Below are 24412 nucleotides of genomic sequence, written 5' to 3' on the forward strand. Positions count from 1 at the left end.
TGTACATAACTGTGATAATTTTCTTAGTTTACAAATGTAGTCTCACTTTTGGGGACGCTGTTTTTTAAATCTTGGCTTATTGCAGTATCAAGTGTTAATTGTTACAGTTGGCATTGCTTGTATAGGAAATAGTAATTTAACTGCGATATAATAAACGGTGAACTATTATCATCATCAAACAAACTATTCTCTTGTCGTAGGTTTCTTAAATACTGAAGAATAAGCATAAATGTCCTGGGCCGTAATGCAGCATGTCTTGCGTTTTATGAAAAAAATACATGTAACCTGGTTGCTTGGAAAACTAATTCTAGATGCAGAGTCAAAATGTAAAAAAAAAAGCCATACTGTGGTCTGAATGCTAAATTTGCTATGAGGTAAAAACAAACCAGCAAAAAAAAAAAAAAAAATCCTTGATAAATCACTGTGTATACCATCCAACTGTACATTTAGTAACAAAATTTACAGAATGTATTGACTACATTCACATTGACAGATTAATATATGACTATATTTATTAATAATTTTGGCACACTTAATTATTTGGCATTTTTAACAGAGCATTTTGTTGAAATGTATGCTTTATTCATTTCACAGCAAAACATATGCAATAATACAATAGTTTTTTTTTTACATTTTCCTTTTTTTGTTAAGTTCATGTTGTAAACACGTTTTCTTTTTTAATATTATAACCGCTACCCTGATTTTCTTGATAAACAAAAAATACAAACAGATTCTCGAAACCAAACAAGTCGATGAAAGTAAGAGAGCATAACTGCGGCACCCACCTTTCAAACAGATTTCAAATGTCAAGCAGTGCTAGATATTTCATATTAACACCAAAATGTTAACGGATATATCAGAAGATGACTAATAAATTACAAGATAAGCAACATATTTGGCATTAAAATGTGAAACTAGTAGCTAAGCTCTTAAAAGTATGTCGAGATTATGATTTACAGCTGTAATTAACTGGTATGTAAGCAGGTTTATTTAAAAGCCATTTCTGTGAAAATACATAAAAATACTTTTTCTTAGAGATTTTTGTTCGTTTTATTAATAAAAAGACGTTTCACATCCTGAAGCAGACGATGGTAACGTGTGCTTGAGCCGAAATAGACATCGGAACGGCGTCAGCTACGAAAACAGACAGACTCTATTAACTTCTCTCTTTCCCGCAAAGAGCTTCTAGGAGTTTCAAGTTTGTCGTCAAAAATATCCGTTACAGGGGGTAGATGTCATCAGTGTCTTTGTGTCAGTCGGCGTATTTCCAATAGAAGAGTGCATCTTTTGTTATAAAGGGCCAAGGAAGGATTATGTCTCTATGACATCAAATGAGGCCTCTGTCCTCCATTCAGGCGAGAGATAGGGGAGAGAGCGACAGGAAAGAGAATAGAATGCGCTCTATTGAAAACCATTGTGTAAGGCACTCGGCAGGTTCTTATCCATCAGGAGAGATCGGTCAGACTGACGTTCATTCCCACACCAGGTCTAACAAAGGGCACTGCATGTACTGCTTTGGGGAACTCAGGACTCATCACACGTCCATTCTCGCCTGTACTCCCAGTAATAGACAGTCTCGTTTTGCTCCTCATAGCGTCCGAAAAGGTCACCTGGAACACACGCACATAGATGCAAACGGAGAAACCAACATCCACGCACACACACCAAACAGAGAGACGAAGGAAAGTTAGAGCGGATTTCGCAAACTAGCTTCAAGCTTATTTTTAAAATGTTTAGTTGGAAATGCAGACATGAATTCGATGTAGTGGAAAAACATCAAAAATGAGGAGCAAAGTTGCGAGCAATCAACATTTAAAAAATCATATCGCAAGCAGGGAATGAGGGAGATGGGTGTGGAGGCTTGTTTCTGTCAGGTAATTGTGACTTTTTATCTCACAATTCTGACTTGTTTTCTTACAATTGTGAGTTTATATCTCAAATTTGCAAGTTGTGAACTTGTATTTCTGAGTATATATCTCGGAATTCAGGTTTTTATTTCATTTTCTTTCTGGTAGTTTGAACTTTTCTTCTATTAGGTCTTAACATCGCACAATTATGAAGTTTTAGCTCATAATTCTGACATTTTGCAATTGCAATTATATCTCAAATTTGCAAGTTATAAACTCAAAAAAGTTTACATTTTGCAATTCTTTTTTTCTTGTAACCGCAAGTTTATATTCTCAGAGTTTGGATTTTTCTTCCACTAATTCTTAACTTCACGCAATTATGACTTTATCTCATAATCCTGACATTTTATAAACTCATAATTTAGATTTTTTTTTATCTCTTTTTTTCTCTGAATAATGATTTTATATCTCGCTTATATCTCATAATTCTGAGTTTATATCTCGCATTTCAGTTTTTTTCCCTGTAATAACTTATTCTCACACTTCAGACTTTTCTTGCAGTTCTGAGTTCAAATTTCTGAATTCTGACTTTTGACAAATGAACTCAGAATTGCAATAAAAAAGTCAGAATTGTGAGATAAATAGTCACAATTACCTTTTTTTAATTTGGCAAAAATAAGCTTCCATATGGATGGGTGATACAACAACAGTCATACATGACAATGAGGTTGACAGAACAAAATCACACGAGATGTACAAAAAACTTTTCTCTCCAATATATATGCAGTGAACTGAGAGAAAGGAAGTTTTTTTTTTTTCACTAGGAGCACCAGTACATACGATCCAGTTTACGGTCCAAATCTCCTCATTCAATAGAACATTCAGGGAATGGAACAGATGGAAGCCAAAAGAAGCGTGCACGGGGACAGATTGGAATGACGGCCGCGTATCCTACCCCCTTAAATTTTTACACTTTCGATCCCATATACGTTGTACCCTTCCTTATAAGTGGCAAAATTCTGTGAATTCTGCGAGGAAGTGGGATTAATATTCTGTGCATTCTTTGCCACCTTCATGCGCTTGGCCTCGGCTCGGGACTTGTAACAGAACTCGACCAAGGCCACCAGCATGGCCAGGCCCAGGCCGCCCACTAGGATGTAGAAGACCCCAGCCACATTGCTCAGGCTGAGAGCGCTGGTCTTCTCCTGTAAATGCATATGAGACACGGGTCAGCGGTCAGGGAAAGTACAGGATCTCAGTAATAAGCATTTATACTGTATGCATAAATAACATTTATATTTAAGTGGCAGTTTTACGTCTATGTGGATACAAATGCACAGCTCAGGACAGTAATGCTAAAACAATAATTGGACTAAATAGAATGCGCCGCTGGTTAATGTGCCCTTGAAGCAATGCAATGGGGGCATTCAACAATTCTGCTTGAATGGGATGGATTTACTAAAGCCTTTAACATTCGCTTGAAACTTATATACAAAACCAACATTGTGGTTTATAATCACAGCTCTTACATTCCCATATGCTAATGGCTGTAGTAAACATTATTTCTTTGTTGAATTCACAGTTATAGCAGGGGTTAATGTGCTATGCTTAGCTGTGGTATGCATTACGCTTGTCTAAGAAAGCCTACAGGACCATTTAAAGGGATGCTCAAGAGAGAGGCATCTGGATGGAAGGCATAGCATTAGACACAGGGAAGCACATGACAGGCATAGTAGGTAAAAGGCAGGAGTTTAACACACAAATACACACCTACTAAAAGGTCTTTGGGGAGAGCAGCTGTCATTTAGATATTCTTTTCTAAATATTAGTGTACTGTACTGTGCACAAAATGACCACGCATAAAACACAACACATAGACAGATACAGAGCTACCGTTTGTGAAAATTGACTTTTTTTTTTTTTGCACTGCAAAATACCTTAAGGATGTGTTGACGTGTTTTAACCTGGAATTTTGTATTTAAAAATAATGTATAAAAATATTGCATTGTTTAATTAAAATTTTAACCACTTTTTAAAATTAATAATAATAATGTAACCTTTAAAAATGTGTTTTGTTGATTTTTGTTAGTGTAACTGTATGCAGTTGGGTTGAGTCAGTCATATTAAATAATATTGAATAAAACCTGTTAATATATTATTGGTTTGTCCAATAATATACATTCATTAAGTTAGAATTTTAAGAAATGTACCTAAATGAAACTGAATATTCTGATCAATCTAAATAATCTGATCAATCACTAATCTGAATATTGCTTATAGAGGTTGAGGTTGTATTTTGATTATGTGGCAACCTACGCTACATTGCAAAGAGCATTGTTTTATATACCCATATTTAGTTATATTATAAAAGTGCAAACATGGCAAAGCATGATGTATCAGGTTTCACATACTGTACATATAAATATTTCTGTAAGCATCAACACAAAGCACATCAACACAATACAACAATTGACAAAACACAAACAAACAGCTTAACACACAATGAAACAAAGACGTTTAAGAATCTTGCACACCCTTGTAGATGGTCCTACAAATGACCTGAGAGAAATCATGTTCGTACTTGAACAATTTGAAGTCTTTCGTTGAATGCATTGGATATGAATGTCTGATAACTGCTATTCTAAGCTCAGGTCTGTAAGTAATAGCAGGATCTGTGATTCTCAGATTGAGAAGCTGGAAGGAGACCACTCGGTTGTGTTACAGATATTACAAAAAGTGCGTATGACTGAAGTGGCATGCATTACTTTTTAATTATCAGTGGATGGTACCAAATATTAGTAGCTCTGCAGGCATTAGTCAAAGAATCTCACCAAGGCATCTCATGCTTGTCTGTGCATTGTCTAATTATTTTTTTCATTATTTTTTTTTTGTGATTATTATTTAAATATGGGTAATTCCCACTAATCAAAATTGTGCTTGATCACATAGAACCTGCAGCGACTAACCTTACTTCCAGAGTCCTTGGCTCCACATTCACCTTTATCGTACCACCATTTGTTTTTCAGCTTGTCTAAGGTGCCTTGCTCACTGAGTTTCAATACTGCAAGGTTTACTGGCGTTCTTCACGTGGGAAATAACATAAATAACATTATCAATGTTATTTTATGTTATTATTACATTACACTGATTCAACTTTCTCTTAGAGTTCACCTTTTCTCTCCTCTTTTCTTTATTGCGGTAGCGATTATGACGTTGATGCGCCATTTGGCCTAAGCAAATGCAAGTTTTGCAGAGCCAAATGTGCATTAACGTATCGCCTGAAGTAAGCAGCAAGGGCAACAGCGCTGTGTGCTGCACACAATGACCAATCGCAGAGTTTTGGTGGTTTTGTTTATGTGTGTGTCCTCTAGCAATGGTTAGCAATGCTTAACCTGTCAGTGTTGTGGAAAACGTCCGCCTTTGGACTTTTGGTTCCTGTGCTGTTTTGCTGCTTACTTGAGTGTTGCATTGAGTTACCCATCACTTTGCTCTCTGGGGCTGACCTTGGAATCACCTCCCCCGCTGCCGCACTCTCCCTTGTCGTACCACCATTTGTTTTTCAATTTGTCCAACAGGCCTTGTTCATTCAGTTTTAGTACTGCAAGGTTAACCGCATTTCTTGAAACGATAAAACATAACTTGTAAGACAGGGTGAGCCAACTTAGCAATTGTCAATGGTCCTCTTTCAAACCTGAAGACTGCTTTCCTCTTTTTCAGCATTTTAACATACTTATAAGAAGAAATCATGATATCTCCTCCCTTTCAAAATAAGAAGCTGTTAGAAGACTAATAGCATATATTAGGTGAGTTTAACTGACGAAAGTGGCTCAGAGTGCCGTGAATAGAGACGTTTAACGCAGTACTCGCATCCATAACTAATAGCAGTGGCCTGCAAGTAACATTACTAGAAGAAGGACAGCAGAACAGCAATAAAAGTTGGTTATATCTTCATCATACATAATTCAATCTTCTCCTAAGGCCCACCCACCCACTTCTTAAATCTGTCCAGATTGGTTTCTGTTCACAGGAGGAGGAGAAATTGAATCCCACTAAAGGAAGGCTGTCTCTAATGAGGCAATATGAAATACATCTCAATCAAATATCAGCATATCTTCAATAAATGCATTAACATTGGTAAACCCAAGCAGTGCCACCTGTTACATGAATATGGCTAAATTTGGTTTGATCGGCCAAATTGGAAGTTCAAAGCACATCTTTGTTAATGTTCTTTAACAAAAAATGTGTACTGCAAGGGTTTGGTAAAAAAACATTTCAGAAATCACATTATTACAAATAAGCAAAGACAGCAATAATTAATGAATATAGAAAAATGAGAGACATGATAGGAGAAGATATTAAGCAGAACCTTGAAACATTCAAAAGACAAACAAGACACAACTATTGAAAGACAAAATCTCAAGGATAATAATCTATATTTTAGCATTTTGTTAAACTTGAATTCAAAGCATGATAAAAATGTACTAATATAATGTAAAATTTAGAGTAATGAGGTATTTGAATATATAATGTATGTAAAATAAGCTTTTCATATATAATTAATGTGTGTAAATAAGATATAAATGAGTTTTTTTTTCATATGCAAAAAATCTGCATGATTTTTTTTTTTAATTAGATTTTTTTTTATCCATTTTTTTGGGGGGGCTCTAATGTATCCGGCTACCACATTTAACTATTTTATACAAACCAGGACACATGAGCACAGCTACATCAGGGTAGGTGGGATACTATAACAACATTGGACACATTGTTATACTATTCCACCCACCTTAATGAGGATCCTTTGGGGGTGGCGATGCCGTAGCCTTTGGAGTCCAGGTTCCCTCCGACCTTCATAGTGTCACAGGGCTTGCGCTGCTCGATGTACTCGTTCATGGTGGACTCCAGCAGGTATGCATACTTCCCCTTGGACTTCCTCACCCGCATTACACCTTCTGCTGTCGTCTTAACAAATACAGAGGGCTCTGCGCTTTTCATGTACGTCCACATTTTGTCAAAAAGAGCGATTTTGGAGCGCTGGAAAATAAAAATAAAAAGATGGACGGATTAATATAAACTCTTTACAATCTCTCTAAGCCAAACAGGTATTTTCAGTTTCATGTAACTACAATAAAGAAAGCAGCCTTGGATTTAGCATTTAGGTTCACATTTTATATTAGCCTCTAAAACATTCAACAAAAGTGTGTTATTAATAGTAGTTAAAACCAAATAGCAAATGCAAAATTAAAGAAAAAATAGGCATATGGATTATAGGGATTACAGTGAGGAAGAAGCTCTTACCCTGAAAAACTCTTTTGTTGAACCAGAATCTAAAGTTCCATAAGCAATCTCTGTTTGCTTTGCTAAGTCCTCTGCACTTTCAATTGGAGACACCATCCTCTCCACTGTTAGGAAGGCAGCCAAGTTAGCCGTGTAGGATGAAATTATGATCAGGGTGAAAAACCACCAGACTCCTCCAACTATGCGGCCAGAAAGAGACCTGATGAAAAATGTCCAATGGAAAATATTAGGCATGACAAAACATGATCACAGTTAAAAATGTATATGCAAGTCCACTGTATTTCTGAAACAGTGAAGTCTTGTATGATTTCTAAAAGATATTTATGAGTTGGTGAGTAAGGATTTTGAAGTCTTGAACAGATGTTTCACTAATGATTTTAAGGTATTTGTGAAAATAGCTGCTAGGCAGAATTTACTTCGCCTTCTTAGATGAGTCTATCATGCATAATGAGTAACGATCATCTAAATATGTAATGATTTAGTGTAGTATATTTATTAATTTAAGCATAGCTATAACGAATAATTAATCTTAAATCAATATGTTTTGACCAAAAAATCTAAAACCAAGATCAAAAACAAACCTTGGTGAAATATCACAGCCCTGTCTCATAAAAGCTCCAAGAGAGAACCAAAGGCTGTTGAAAATCCCAAACTCATTGGTTGACTCGTTAGTCTGTATCTGGCCGTCCTCATATTCCTCTGTGTGCCACTCATATGGACTGAAACGACTGACCAGGAAAAGCACCACGCTTACGCCGATGTAGGCAAACACGATACACATCCAGATCTCATAGGCCAGTGGGTCCAGGAATGAGAAAACACCAGGCTTGGATTTCTGAGGCTTCTTGATCATGATGGAGATGCCCAAACTCATGAATGGCTTTGAGAAGTCGATGACTTCTTCTCTGACTAAAGTGATAGTCAGTGGAGCCACTGCTATGTCAGCTTTCTAAAATCAAAGAGATTTAATATTCATTCATCATAGGAAATGTTGATGCTAATAGTTTAGAAGCTACTTATCAATTATGTACAACATTAAAGGTTTTGAAAAATACATAGATTCTTACCCCATAAACCAACTCTCCAACCATTCCGTTCCAGATTTTCGTCTCTGCATCTCTGGCTCCATATTTGCCATCTCCAACTATTTTCAGCTGATATTTAAATCCACAGTGTTTTGCTATTTCAGCTGCCAAGTCCACACAGTATCCCTCATATCTTTCATTATCCACAAAAAGGTCAGCATTCTTCTTTAGCATTACATACGGCGCTTCCTGAAAAAGACAGCAGGGAACACCTTGACACCTGTTTTACTACAGAGCACATATTTCAACAATACAGCATAATAGTATGGAAAACCACAAATGAGACCTACTAGAATAGTGGTGACGATCACAGTCTTGTTTTCCAGCCCCATTGTATCATTTGGGAAGAGATCAGACTTTGTCACGACCATTTTGTCAACTTCATTCCAATAGCCAATCTGAAAAAGAGAGGCATTTGTGAGTAACTTGTAACAATTATGATGTGAAATAATAAATGCTGCTTTCCTTTAATACACTTTTCCTAGAACCAAGCCTTACCTTAACTGGTCCATTGCTTTTCAATTCCATGACATTGACTGTGTAATTCACCCTTTTTCCGTATTGGTCAAACTGAATATTACCAGTGAGACCATCAACTCTCACCTGCATGAAAATGATATGACAGAAAAGGAAAATCACTTTTTCTTTTCTTTTTCAAAAGAAAAAGTTCAAATATCTAAAATGGCCTCTAAAAGTGACAATCTGGGTTCAAAATCTTATTTAAGCTAAGATTTTATTTTACAAATACTTTAACAACCCAATATAAACAATAAAATTACATAGAGTTCCTTGTGCTCATTGAGCAGGTTGGAATAATGACTTGTCACCTGTTTTAGGGCACGCTCTATCTCCACCCCTTGTGCCCAAGGTACAGCAGGATTGGCCAGGCAGTCTCCATTGTTAGCTCTACGGGAGATGTCAATTCGCTGTTTGTGCAGATATCGGAAGGCCTCAGTCATCACCTGAACTGCGTCATACGTCAGTGCTGAAGTGTACTGGAAACAAAGAGAGAGAGAGATGATAAGGAATTAGTTAACAGGGTTGGAGAAGAAAATCTGAAAAATGCATACTGTAGGTGATAATAGCAATTCTAGCGTTCAATTCAATGTGCATTCACGATAGTAGCACATATGCGCGTGGTGCTGCTGACGCGAGAGCCGGTGTTCTGACATAGAACCCGGATGCGCTGACATTCCATACTGATATTCTGAGCCTTGAAACGTGGTAGTTACTTTAGTTGCTGCGTTGCTATCTATGCAGGGTCAGAAAGCTCTCGGATTTCATCAAAAATCCTAATTTGAGTTCCAAAGATGAATGAAGGTCTTACGGGTTTGGAACGACATGAGGGTAAGTACTCAATGACAGAATTTTCATTTTTGGGTGATCTAATACATTAACATTTGTTTGGTAAAGCTGTCTCAGGAAATAACAGCAGTTGTATGAATTTCATTACATTTGAAATGCACGTTCAATTCAAATTTAAGAATGAACTGTAATTTAACAGGCCTTCTCAATTAGGGCTGCAAAAAGGTGGAAAATTTCCAGTAAATTTCGGAAATTTTCCGGGATTTTTTTGGAATCTTCCTGGGATTTTTGGAAAGTTTCCGGAAATTTTCCACCCCTTTGTAACCCTATTCTCAATTCTAAATTATGCATTTTCTGGATTCATTGGTGATGTAAGAATGAAACACTTGATTTCAGTCCCAGGAAATTAAGCACCTACTTAGTCTTTGTAAATTGGCGAGAAGACAGATGAGACATTTTATCTGGAGTTGATAATGACTAACAAGCTTGCCCTGCAAATGCCCTGAACTATACGGGCATTTCAATGAAGAGGTTTTATGTTCATGTAGCAATTACCTGAACATCTCTTTTAATCATATTTAGTGAAGCGGTCTGAAACAGTAAAAGGGACTGAATCTCTCTCTCACACACACACACACACACACACAAACACACACACACACTCAGATCTCACCCGTATCTTGCTGTCTGCTCCAGGATATTCTTTTTCCTCCAGGGCTTCCCAGCGCTGGTCAAATTTAGACACCAGAGGGTCATCGAAATCCACAATCTGAAAACCTGAAACATTGGCTCCACCGTATTGGATTTTTGAAAGATCTCCATCCACAAAACCCTGAAAACATGACATGGTTTTCTCAGCATTTTCGCACATTTTCAATAAGACATGCTGTTCTTTGGTAGTGTTACATTTTAGATAATTTACCAGGTTTGCTATGATGTAGTGATATCCTTTCACATGCCTGCCAATAGTTATGACCTGCAAAGAGAAAAATGAAGCTCATCAAACCAGTGAAATAAAGCTATGTACACTTCATAAATATATTTTAGATAAAGATAAGAAAATGTGAACTGCTCCACATTGCCAGCCAGAGAGAGAGACGGACTGATATAAAAGCAGTCTGAGAGGTTTGTGTGCTGACGGCAAGGTACTTGTGATGTGTATGTGCAATTGTGTGTGTAGATAAAGCTATATTATAGAGTCCAGATCAGCTTCATTGATTCTGGTGGTTGGTTAAACACTTCTACAGGCTTTAAATACAAATCAATAGCTCTTCCCTGAGGGTGCAGTGAGTCTGAATGAAAAACCCATCTCATAAGGACTTTTCTGCCCGCTAATGGCGAATGTTTGTGCAGCCTAATTAATGATTCATAGTTATGGTGCTCTTAAAATGTACTAAGTTGCTTTAATTGTTATTTATTATATTGTTATTTAGGTATTATGTAGACTTGTGAAAAGTGTTTTATAACAAACACTACTGTTTAAAAGTCCCTTACACTCACCAAAGGTGCATTTATTTAATAAAACATGTTAAAGTATGAATAAAATACTATAAATACTGGGACATATTTTTTTTTTACAATTTAAAATAACTGGTGTCTATTTTAATATATTTTAAAATGTTATCTATTATGTGATGGAATGCTGAATTTTACCAGTTGTGCTGGTGTATATATATATATGACCCTGAACTATTAAATGATAATGCATTTGTTTTGCTTTGATTAGCTTTGATGCAGCTAAACCAGCTCATATTAGGAGCACATTTTTGAGCTGAAATATTGCATGCTAAGATGACAATGTCAATTACATCAGACCTCTTCAGGGCATCAGTTGATATGTATACCTGTTCCATGATATCTTTAACTTTGTCCTGCTCACAGTCAAGAATCACTCTCCGCTCCTTCTTGTTTTCTAGGTCCTGAAAGAGTGAACGATATGCTTCATCCTTCCTCTCGTCCTTCATGTGGCCCACGTTGATGGCAGTCACCTGCCATTTCTTCTCTGCTGCTGTGTCCAGCACAACTTGGAGAGTGGTAAGTCCTGATTATGAGGAAGAGGAACAGATTAGGTTTTTGGAAGATGCTAGGAAGCAATAAAAGCTACAAAGGTCAAACTAGGCTGCCTTAAATTAATTTTAATAAAGTTACCTCGGCAAAAAAATATGCAACATTTCAGATGCTTCACCTTTTGGACTGTTTGGGCTAAGCAACTCATGATGTGTTATTTTCTTGTTTCAATTTCTTTGCATGATTTACAGTACTTCACACCATTTTGAATCACCGGTTGCAAGTTACATCCTTAATAACACTCCATGGAGGATTTGATGCAGATAATAAGATTCTAAAATTGGCATTTTCATTTCTGTCAGTCACAGGGGAGGTAAACAACTAAAACAATCGATTAAGCGTGACAGCATAACAGCTACAGCACTTATTAAGTAAGTCAATGTGAGTGATTGTTTGTATGCTAGATATGTGTATTTGATTTTTAAGAATATGAAAACAGTGTGTCATGTTTTGAAAGAGTACATGAATCGTGGATAAAATCTCAGGGAGTGCGAGGCACAGTGACGCTTTGTTAAATGTGTGGCTTAGAGACATGAGGATCAAGGTTTACGGCTATTCTTGGAAATAAGTGATTAAAAGCTCGTTAGTAAGGGCCATTAGTTCTAACAAATGAAATGATAGCACTGAAAAGCATTGTTACTCCAGCACACTCCAAAATCACTTCTCAATCAAGGAAATCCTGATGTGGGTCACTTAAAACCTAAGGAGCAAATGAGATGATAGCACTTCTGTTCAGTATTGTTCCAGCACACTCCAAAATCACTTCGGAATCTAGGAATGCCTGATGGGTGACAAGAAGCTGAAGATTTAACTATTTGCAGGCAAATCCTGACTCAGTAGAAATGTATTTAATTTGATAGCAATTTCCTTAACCATGTTGTTTAAAAAAATAGTCATTAGAAATGTAAAAAGATTTAACCTTGTAACACTTATTTGGGCAAAATGAAAACAACAACAAACAAAATAACAACAACAATAATAATGCATTTGACAACTACACTACTATTCAAAAGTTTGGGTCTGTAATGTTTTTTATGCATCTTATGCTAAACAGCTTTATTTGATTTGATCAAAAATACATAAAACCTAATATTGTGAAATATTTACAATTTCAAACAACTGTTTTCTATTTGAATTATTTTAAAATGTAATTTATTCCTGTGATGACAAAGCTGAATTTTTAGCAGTCATTACTCTAGTGTTAGTTTCACATGATCCTTCAGAAATCATTCTAATATGCTGATTTGCTGCTCAAATAAATAAATAATAATTCATAAAAAATATTGGTGTTGAAAACTGTTGTGCTGCTTAATTTTTTGTGTGGAAACAGTGATAATTCCCCCCCCAAGATTCAGTTCAAAAGAACAGCATTGTTTGTTCGTTCATTCGTTCGTTTGTTGGTTGGTACCTTTACTGTCCTTTTCAGCAGTTATGCATCCTTGCTCATTAAAAGAAAAAAAAAATCTTTACTGGGTGCAAACTTTTAAACAGTTGTGTATTTGTAGCATGTATTATATTATTTTACGTAGTGCTTCATAATCGTGTTGCATAAACATGAGTGAAACCTTAACGAATTATGGTTGTGGTTCAATATCTGTCTATTGGTTTCCCAGTACGGGGTATCCATTATTGAACTGTGATGTCAACTGTGTTACATAATCTTATTGTCTCTCCATAAGCACTACGCAGCTGGATCTTTGTAGATCTTCAGAGGTGTTACACTGATTTAATTATGCAGAGGTTATGGATGAGTCTCACAGTGAGGGAGAATTAGTCTTTGTGCACAGCCAATCCTTTATTGATTATATAAGACACTTTAAAACAAAGCAAACCACCAAGAGAAGATAAAGTCAAAGGAGCTGGAGAGCAGGGACTGTCCTTCAAGCTTAAGCAAAAAAAAAAAAATGCACAATACAGACAAACTTTACATTTAATGACCAGCTGAAACAGGAATTCTGGTGCTCTAGCATGTTTTCCAGTTGTAAGCATATTTCTCTGTTGTCATGCACCTGTCCCTGATGACAACACACTACCTAACAAGCATGAGAGAGTGTTTGTGAGGCAATATGAGTGTGTCAGTGTTGCTCTGGGTCCCCTGTCTCGTGCGTTCCAGGACCACGGACAGTGTGTGCCAGATCCACATGGGCAGCAGGAAGGGTGACGAAATGACCCTCAGCTACAGTCACTTCACTTCTCATCAGCATCCAGTGTAAAAGGATTCTGGCATCTCCACCAGGTGAGTGATGCAGAAAGTATCTAAAAACGATCAAGTGTCATGCAGAAAGCACCCAGCAGGCTGTAAGAATCCATCATGTCTTCACATCCACGCCACTGAACAAAACACTAAACTGGAACCTTCACATAATTTATATAAGCACAACAACTACCACCCTGGCCACCAGCCACTTTCACTTCCACGCTCTGTGGTTTAAAAGGTTTAAAAATAAAAGCTTTTCTGGGACTATAAATTATGAATTTGTTTCCTGCTTAAGTGCTCAATATCGAGCTTGAATAAAGTCTTTATTAACCCATCAGCCATTTCTTTACTAAAACATGTGCAATATATTTAATGCAGCAACAAGTGTGTATTTTTTGTTTGTTTGTTTTTTAATGTATAATATAAATTCATATTCATATTTTTCAAATAAAGAATTGTATTACTTTCATTCAGCAAGGACATCAAATTGATCAAAAGTGACAAAGTATGATTTCTATTTCAAATAAATGTTCTTGGAAACAAAACAAAATAAAGAATCCTAAATATTAAGCAGAATAACTGCTTTCAAAATTGATGATAATAATAATAAGAAATGTTTCTTGAGCACCACATTAGCATATTAAAATTATTTCTGAAGGATAATGTGACACTGACGGCATGATTAATGGCTGCTGAAATTTCATAGGAATAAATTACATTTTCAAATATATTAGAAAACAGTTATTTTTACAATATTGCAGTTCTTATAGTGTTTTTGATCAAATAAATGCAGCCTTTTTATCATAAGAAACATCTTCACAATTATTTAGTTTTTTGCTATAAAATGTGAAAAATTCAATAAATAAACACTCTAAAAATCCTTTATTAGTCATAATTATATTTTTTTAGACTATTATTCAACAAATATTTGGTAAATAGCACAATTGTAATGAAGGTTGCAGACATAATGTACCACTGAAAAACGGCTTACTCAAAAATTACTTGATTAAAATGGTGACTTGTGAGTATATTCAGTTTAGACAGAACTGAAAATGATGATATCTGAGTAAGTGTGCTGTTTAATAATGGCATTTCTGCATTTTGTAGAACTGCTTAAATTGAACTGAACTTGTTTCAAATTGATAAATTTCACATTGTTAATGTAAATCATCTGTAAATATACAGTATATTACGTATCCTATAAGATGCAGTGCACGTCCTATTACATACCTTAAATCCTCCACATTATTTGCACAAATGGAGGACTGGAGGAATACTGGATGTGGCATTAAGTTTGCATTTATGACTGATCTCACCAGTGAAACGTATCATGACCACAGGCGCTGTGCTGCTGCTCTCACACAGTAACACAGACAAATTAATAACACACACAGCACAATGGTTACCATGGGAATGCAGTGTCAATCGACCTAATTAGTATGACAAGTGATGTAAACGTGTGCGTCAAGGTGCATATTACGTCCCACATACACAACCACTCAATTCTGAAATAAATAATGCAGATTCAGCTCGCAACAAAAGCAAACAGTCACAAAGGCATACGAGCAAATGCACACACAAAGAGGATTTTTGGGAACATAGGGTTATGTATACATAATTAATATTCATTAATGATAAATGACACATTGTGTGCATACTGATCTTATCACAGGAAAGTTAGCAACCTCAGAGTTAATAAAACATCGCCATTACAGGCATTTACGACACCACGGTCCTCAGAGACTCGCGTCAACCGTTCTCATTTGTGCCTCACAGATCTGAACCAGCGCAACCATCAAAGAAAGCGAGAATTGGAGGGTGACATAGAGGAAAATGAACGAGACAGAAAGGGAGATTGAAAAAAAATGGAGAGTTAGAGAGACAGATGAGCTTGAGGCAATTAGAAAGCTGTGAAACAAAGGCCAGTGGGTCCAACAAACACAAAATGAACCTTTAATAATGCTGGATCCTGCTCACCCCAGCTCAAGGTGCAAAATAAACCTGTGTTTTATTGTAAATATGCCTTTTGACAGGCTAATATCTTTAAATATGAATATTCTGAATGCAACAGCCATAATCTTATCTGTAGCATCAAATATTGTCAATTGCTTTTTATATAGCGTCATACTACTGTGTGAGTTATAATTCTGTCCCAAGCCTTCCTTTTTAACGACGCCCCATGCTGAACCAGCCCCATGCACCACCTTTAAGCGATGAGATGCTTTAGTCATATTTATTTTAAAATGCTAAAGGAATGGCTTCATCCAAAAGTGATGATTTGGGCTAAACAACAAACCAGCTGATGTGGGTGGTGATGGCGCAGTGGATAAGACACATGCCTTTGGTGTGAGAGACCTGGGTTCGAATCCATTGTGAGACACCAATGTGTCCCTGAGCAAGACACTTAACCCCTAGTTGCTCCAGAGGCGTGCGACCTCTGACATATATAGCAATTGTAAGTCGCTTTGGATAAAAGCGTCAGCTAAATGAATAAAAAAAAAAAAAAATGTGCTTGAAAGCCTTCCCACTGGCAAGACACAAATGGAATCCTGTTTAAAAGTAAATCTGTTATTTTTCCTCATCTCACACACGTCATGTTTATATGGTGTTGAATAATGCAGTGCAGTGCCTTACCTCGGTCACTGTCGTACAGGTAGGCAAACTTGTTCCATTTGTAGTACTCAATGAGACTCAGGAGAGGCCCTTTGATGTCTGGTCGCATCTGAATAATAAACTGCTGATTTCCGTCCAAGGGAAAGCTTGGTGTGATGAAGGAGACGTGCAGTGTCCCGCAGAACGACGTTATTGTGTTCACTGACTTATTGTCATAAAATCCAAAAATAGCATAAACTCCTCTTGAGAACTGAGAACAGACTGAAAAAAAAGAGAATCAATTAGAATCTGATAGAAAAGTAACACATTATGAGAGTCTTGCAAAAACTGTAGGATCTCATTTGTAAAGATTCTTCCTTCCCCTAGTGAAAAAAAAAAAAATACTAAAATGGATTTGAAAGTAGACTACAAACACATGCACATATTGATGTGCTTAATAAAAATACCCTGCAATTGTACTTTTGGTATTTTAAACAGGTAAAAAGTCTGCTAAATTGGAAAAACTAACTTTGTATTTAATGCACTTTAATTTTTTGGAAGTAGGGCTGAGGTCCAACTACAGGTCCTTCTCAAAAAATTAGCATATTGTGATAAAGTTCATTATTTTCTGTAATGTACTGATAAACATTAGACTTTCATATATTTTAGATTCATTACAACACAACTGAAGTAGTTCAAGCCTTTTATTGTTTTAATATTGATGATTTTGGCATACAGCTCATGAAAACCCAAAATTCCTATCTCAAAAAATTAGCATATCATGAAAAGGTTCTCTAAACGAGCTATTAACCTAATCATCTGAATCAACTAATTAACTCTAAACACCTGCAAAAGATTCCTGAGGCTTTTAAAAACTCCCAGCCTGGTTCATTACTCAAAACCGCAATCATGGGTAAGACTGCCGACCTGACTGCTGTCCAGAAGGCCATCATTGACACCCTCAAGCAAGAGGGTAAGACACAGAAAGAAATTTCTGAACGAATAGGCTGTTCCCAGAGTGCTGTATCAAGGCACCTCAGTGGGAAGTCTGTGGGAAGGAAAAAGTGTGGCAGAAAACGCAGCACAACGAGAAGAGGTGGCCGGACCCTGAGGAAGATTGTGGAGAAGGACCGATTCCAGACCTTGGGGGACCTGCGGAAGCAGTGGACTGAGTCTGGAGTAGAAACATCTAGAGCCACCGTGTACAGGCGTGTGCAGGAAATGGGCTACAGGTGCCGCATTCCCCAGGTCAAGCCACTTTTGAACCAGAAACAGCGGCAGAAGCGCCTGACCTGGGCTACAGAGAAGCAGCACTGGACTGTTGCTCAGTGGTCCAAAGTACTTTTTTCGGATGAAAGCAAATTTTGCATGTCATTCGGAAATCAAGGTGCCAGAGTCTGGAGGAAGACTGGGGAGAGGGAAATGCCAAAATGCCTGAAGTCCAGTGTCAAGTACCCACAGTCAGTGATGCTGGTGTTGGTCCACTGTGTTTTATCAAGGGCAGGGTCAATGCAGCTAGCTATCAGGAGATTTTGGAGCACTTCATGCTTCCATCTGCTGAAAAGCTTTATGGAGATGAAGATTTCATTTTTCAGCACGACCTGGCACCTGCTCACAGTGCCAAAACCACTGGTAAATGGTTTACTGACCATGGTATTACTGTGCTCAATTGGCCTGCCAACTCTCCTGACCTGAACCCCATAGAGAATCTGTGGGATATTGTGAAGAGAAAGTTGAGAGACGCAAGACCCAACACTCTGGATGAGCTTAAGGCCGCTATCGAAGCATCCTGGGCCTCCATAACACCTCAGCAGTGCCACAGGCTGATTGCCTCCATGCCACGCCGCATTGAAGCAGTCATTTCTGCAAAAGGATTCCCGACCAAGTATTGAGTGCATAAATGAACATAATGGCCATTCTTTTATTGGTCGGATGAAATATGCTAATATTTTGAGATAGGAATTTTGGGTTTTCATGAGCTGTATGCCAAAATCATCAATATTAAAACAAAAGGCTTGAACTACTTCAGTTGTGTTGTAATGAATCTAAAATATATGAAAGTCTAATGTTTATCAGTACATTACAGAAAATAATTAACTTTATCACAATATGCTAATTTTTTGAGAAGGACCTGTATACTTACTGTAAGTATATTTGATTGTGCTAAAGTGGAACTATTGAAAGTATACTTTAGGTACACTTTAAATACGTTGCATTTAAAGACTTATTATTATACAAAGCTCATACTTAATAGTGATATTAAAACACATTTTAGGCATAATATTGAAATAAAGAAATACTCCAATGAAGTTTAATTATATTTTTAAATCAGTAAGTCTTAAATGATATATGATATAATCATATAATAAATATGTTAATGGATTTCAAGTATACTTAGTATGAAATAAATTCTTAAGTAAAATTTTATCAAGAAGTATGTGAATTTTTTTTTTTAAATCTCAAAATAATATTTTGGGGAAAAAAGCTATATTAAATAGTAAAATAAAATAAACATTAAACGTAACGTTCAGGAAAAAATCCACTAATTTTTCATTGTTGTTTAATGGGCTGATGAAATTAATTCTACTTTGGAAGACTGTAAACTTCTTTGTTCCTATATAATGTGAAGTCAGCAGAAGTAAAAGATGACGATTATTACTAAGGGATGACAGAATCAAATGTATTGATGAAATATACATTGTAATCAACTTAAGGCCTTTTTGTAATTAAGACTTGCTGACCAAATTATGACTTCTTGATTGATCAGAGTTAAATTAGTAAATTAAAAACCCATGAAAATAGATTACAGATTTTTTTTAAATCACTGCCATCTTGGTCCTCTTGTCTGGTCAAAGCCTCAGGAGTAAATGAGCAAAAGCAACAGTATTACCAATAAGGGATGTTTGCTGGCACCTAATGAGTCTCTGTGTCCCTCATGCTGTGCATCCTCATAAATCACACCAAGACAAACGTAGCTGCAGAAGACTGTAAGTACAGTGCGTCCTCATGTTCCTGAGATGCTAAAACATACTGTAACTGGGCCACCTCTATATCAATGACCATCTGGCTCTGAGCTTCTGGAATATTTTCCCTTCCCCCACTTCCTCCACCCACGACAACAGCTCTATTTTCGTTACCACCCCCAGCCCGGACTGTCGCTATTTCCCAAGACACCTTTCTGCCTGTCACCTCCATGTATACATTTTATACAATAGACACTTCTCCATGGCATGTGACAGATCATAAAGCAGAAGTACGCAGCTGCTTTTAGACCTCCCCTTAATGAGTGTGTTGCTCAGCACTCTCAGCCAAAAGAACTAGGTCAAGCAGCATAGTTTAAACCATTTATGAACATAAAACATTCTTATCTCTAACCAATTTGCATTGATCTAGCAATCAGAGGGGCAAAAGGGTCATATGATGGGTCAGGGCAGGTCATCTGGTAAATGGCTGCTGAATCAAGACCGCCACCATATATAGAGAGCGAATGAGAATCGAGAAGCCATTAATGACACTGTCACATATGACTGCTTTTCAATGGCATAGAGGCATTAGCATACAGAAACAACCCTAACAAGTGAAGTGTGTGGATAAATTACTTCATGCTGTTAATAGCTAATGCTTCTGAGCTCCGCTTATTTATTTCATTTCTTGCCATCATTACTTTTACATTTAATCGAAATGTTGCTTCTCAAAAATGTTGTGTGAAAGAACAAAGAGTGCATGGTGTAGTTGGAATCTATTTTTATCTAATTCTGCCAAGGATCAAGTATTTTCTGTAATCACAACTAGCTAGGTCTTACAGGAACAGTTTGTTCACCCCAAGACATTGCTAACTCATACTTGTTTCATAATGTCCAGGGTAGGGTTGCACCAGAAATTCACAGGTTCTTAAATTGGACCGTAAAATCCACATTAGAGGCTTTGTAAGTCATGGCTAGTTTGTCTAACTGAACGCTTCAGATGCACCATTGGTTCGTGAGGCAGAGCATACCAAGAGGCTCGTAAGCTCTCCAGAAAGTAATGCATAGTCTTATTAGGTTTACCTTTAAACAACCAACAGCCTTCAATTTTGTGAAAAGAAGCTGTGTTGCCTTGAATTTCAGTTTTGGTTGATTCTAACTTATGTTGCCTCACGTAACTTATGATAAAAATAAGTTTCCCATGAAATACGATACTTAATCATGAAATAAGTTACGATTTTTTATATGTAAATAACATTCAGAAACAGTATTTGACAGTAATATCAATAAATAAATACTGACACACACACACACAAGACAAACACATCACATTTATTAATTATGATTAATTTTATTTGACATGCATTTGGAGGTGTGCTGTTTAGATTTGATTTTTAGATGCTAAAAAGTCATTAATTCACAATGTTCTCTTTCTTGAAATTAGTGTAAATGTCAACATATATCATATTTGCCTAAATAATTTAAATTCATCAGGTAGAACATGAGTTTACATATGGGATTATTTAATTAATCTGCTGTTTTAATCCCTACCATTAATCATGGTCAGAAGTGTCTGTAAATATTTATCTTATAAATAGAGTTAGGTTTCAACTAAATCAGGGATTGGCAACTTCGGTCCTGGAGGGCCAGTGTCCTGCAGAGTTTAGCTACCATTTCTGTTATGCAACCCTAATCAAACACACCTGCCTGTAGCTTTCTAGTGATCTTGAAGACATTGGCTGTGTCCAAATTCAGGGTCTGCATCCTTCGGAGTACTCATTTGAAGGATGTTACGTCACAGCGCCGCGACGAAGGCTGTCCAAATTCGTAGGATCCTTCAAATGCGGCCCACAAATACGTCCTCCTTTTCCCCGAATTGTAAGGATGGGTGTGGTGGATCCTTTCCCGTCCTACCTATCCCATAATTCTTTTCGGCAGAGCGTAATGGCGGACGAAGCGAGCGGTAGCGGAGTGGGAGAGGAGTTTCTCTGACAAAACAAGCTAAAGTTTATGCTTCGGCTCAATGAATTTGTAGGAGAAATTAGTAGAATACTTAAAAACAAATACCTGGATGTGACTGTCTTGTAGTCTGATATAAAAAACTCTCCGACAACGAGCAAAGAAAGTATTTAATTTATTTAATTGCTTTATTTCTTCCAAAAGAATTAAAATGAGGAGAATAACTCTTTGTTTGTCCATTTTCCCGCTTCTTGCTTGGCGCTGTCACGGTTGCTAGGCGACAGGATACGAGCAACGGGTAAGGGAGGGAACTGAAAGAAGGGTAGGCTGTCCAAATTCACAAACACCGACTTCCGGGTTTTGCGGACGTCGGAGGATCCCTCCTCCTTCAACCGGGTAGGAAGGATCCTAAGGAGGATGCAGACCCTGAATTTGGACACAGTCATTGATTAGCTTTTTCAGGTGTGTTTGATTAGGGTTGGAGCTAAACTCTGCAGGACACCGGCCCTCCAGGACCGAAGTTGCCCATCCCTGAACTAAATGAAGGTACAATAAAAAATAAGCAGTTATAGTGCACCTTTACACCGCAACTAGGCTAAGTTGTAACCTATGCACAGGCCCAGGTGTTATAAAAAAGTAACACCATAAAAGTACAGTTTTTTGTATGTTTTGGAGTTCGACAACCCTGGTCACTATAAAAAAATTGTTGTATGACAAGAGTTGCGAATTAATGCTAAAACAAAATCTATACTTCCATGTCCCACAGAAAAAAATAAATAAATATAAACAGCAAATGGGGTTGGAACAACATGAGGGTGAACAAAATAATGACAGAATTTCAGAGTTTTTGTACTCTAGCCTTGGACACAGAAATTAGAGTGTCTGATATGAAGATTACGATGGTCCAAACCTTGGATAAAGCTCTTTATGGGCTCACCAGGCCTGATCATAGAGCTGATATTAAATGTGTCCTGGTGTAATGAAAGCAAGGTAACCTTCAGAGAGAGATGAGAGAGGGAGAGAGCAGAACGCCTGTAGTGGCATATTTAGCTGTCCTCTTTAGTTGGCCTTATTTTCTTGTGTCGGACACATTCTGTTCTATAGGGCTTCCATTTCCTGGACCTGCGATCAAGTAAAATGTGTTCCTTGATGGACTTGTAGCTGGCTAAGTACATTTTAGTATACGTTGTAGTATTGAATGCACTATTCACTTTAATTAAACAATTACATTAACTAAAGCAAAATTTGTCACAATATTGTGGAATATGTTATACATAAGCACAAATCAGTTGTTTACACTGATAAATTGCATTTAGGTGCCATAAAAAGCATTATGCATACTCCTCTATAAGTCCTCATTATCATTTCTAATTAGTTGTTTATTCATTTTATCATTTGTTTGTTTATACTGAGAGCGTGCACAGTAAGTCTAATTAAATGTTGATTTGTTAGCATGATCATTTTTAGTGTTCCTCCTCCTCTTATGTGTTGACATATTAATGTATTGCATATGCCACCTTATCACTGCTTGCCAAACCATTTCATAGGTTTCGTGATGTTAGCAAACAGAATTGTGGTTGCTTTTTTAAGGTCTACAGTACATTACTCCTTCACTTTTCACAGTATGATGTGCTGAGGATTTGAATGCTGAAATGGCTGGTTTTGGTTAGGTTTAATAGGCTCTAGCTGTTATGGTCTGGTTCTGCGTGTGTGTTTAAATCCGTATGGGCCTCTGCATATAAAAGCAAGTTTATGTGAGCAGACATGTCTGAGCGGACACATTCCTGCCATTGGTCTAAGAGGAGCATTGTGGGATGGATGTGGTTCTCACAGTCTCTTCCTGCAGCTGCTCCATGGAAACACAGAGGGCCTCAGTCCCCTGCAACCCTCTTGTTTACAGAGACCGGATAGAGGCATGCTAAAAAGATAGGGGGAGGTAAAGCAGACAAAAGCCTGACCTTTGAGACCTGACCTAAAAATTGGATTTTAAACACATGGGGCAAAAGTTCAAACGAAACACACCATCATGTCATCTGGAAATGGAGAGTGATTTTTTTATTCAAAACTCAGCGTTCTCTATAAAATTAACAAATGATAATGCATTTAACTGTTAATGTGAAATTAATTTCTCCTATCCGAGCTTTCTAAATAAAAATTGAAGAAAAAAAAAAAAGATTATACCAATCTGACAAAGCAATACTGGCTCAACCAATAGTGTTTGTTTGGGGAGGGGCTACCTGTGTGTTCAGCCAATGGCAGAAAGGGGGAGTGTTTCAGAAACCTGACTGAAAAGGGTCTTTACTCTTAATTTTATATTTCCTACCTCCATTTGGTGACACCAGTGGAGCAAAAATGACATCTCCTTAAATCGTCTCTTTTTTAGTCTCCTCAGGAAAATTTAAAATAAGGAACATTTTTGTGAGAGAGCTCAGTTTGCTTTTATTAAACTTTTAAAGTTTATTAAACATTAATGTAAAAGTACCACGTTTAGGCTGAAAATAGTTTTTGGTAGGCTATTCTTAAATTATATTCTTTTCTTTAAGAGAACAATAACTCTTTTGGATCAATGATCCAGAAATGTTATAGCAACAACTAAACTGAAATATTGTAGTGGTTACAATCCTGTTTTTATTTATATTTATTTGTATTGTGCAAACCAGTGTTTTTTGACATTATTTGTATAGTATTATTTTTATTTATTTTATTTTATTTAACCTTTATTTAACCAGAAGAGACTCTCTGAGATTAAAAATCTCTTTCGCAGGAGGGTATTATTGTGTAAAGTTATTGCATTGGTAACACTTCAGTGTTACATTTTCATTTATTCATTTAGCTGACGCTTTTATCCAAAGCGACTTACAATTGCTATATATGTCAGAGGTCGGTTAAGTGTCTTGCTCAGGGACACATTGGTGTCTCACAGTGGATTCGAACCCGGGTCTCTCACACCAACGGCATGTGTCTTATCCACTGCGCCATCAACACCCCCTATGGTGTTAGGGATAGGGATCAATTCTCAGTATTAACTACTTGCTAATTAGCATGCCTGTTATTAACATATTGGCTGTTGGGTAGGTATTGGTCCTACCCAATACCTAA

At 36.9% G+C, this 24412-nt stretch overlaps 1 protein-coding gene across 1 annotated transcript in view; it reads right to left on the reverse strand.

Annotated features, from left to right (window-relative positions):
* Nucleotides 1-2806: 2806 nt before the first annotated feature.
* Nucleotides 2807-24412, reverse strand: part of LOC306852809 (glutamate receptor 2-like) — a gene marked incomplete at both ends in the record, with an annotated part of 31683 nt that continues 10077 nt past the window's right edge. The window contains 13 exons of the mRNA XM_079389902.1: nucleotides 2807-3052; nucleotides 4814-4928; nucleotides 6634-6881; nucleotides 7146-7344; nucleotides 7727-8094; nucleotides 8213-8419; nucleotides 8521-8628; nucleotides 8729-8833; nucleotides 9058-9225; nucleotides 10209-10367; nucleotides 10458-10511; nucleotides 11380-11576; nucleotides 16434-16673. Of these exons, the coding sequence (XP_079246028.1) occupies nucleotides 2807-3052; nucleotides 4814-4928; nucleotides 6634-6881; nucleotides 7146-7344; nucleotides 7727-8094; nucleotides 8213-8419; nucleotides 8521-8628; nucleotides 8729-8833; nucleotides 9058-9225; nucleotides 10209-10367; nucleotides 10458-10511; nucleotides 11380-11576; nucleotides 16434-16673 (2414 nt within the window). The remainder of the gene's footprint in view (nucleotides 3053-4813; nucleotides 4929-6633; nucleotides 6882-7145; nucleotides 7345-7726; nucleotides 8095-8212; nucleotides 8420-8520; nucleotides 8629-8728; nucleotides 8834-9057; nucleotides 9226-10208; nucleotides 10368-10457; nucleotides 10512-11379; nucleotides 11577-16433; nucleotides 16674-24412) is intronic.

This window comes from Barbus barbus (genome assembly GCF_936440315.1).
Source record: "Barbus barbus genome assembly, chromosome: 33".
NCBI lineage: Eukaryota > Metazoa > Chordata > Actinopteri > Cypriniformes > Cyprinidae > Barbus > Barbus barbus.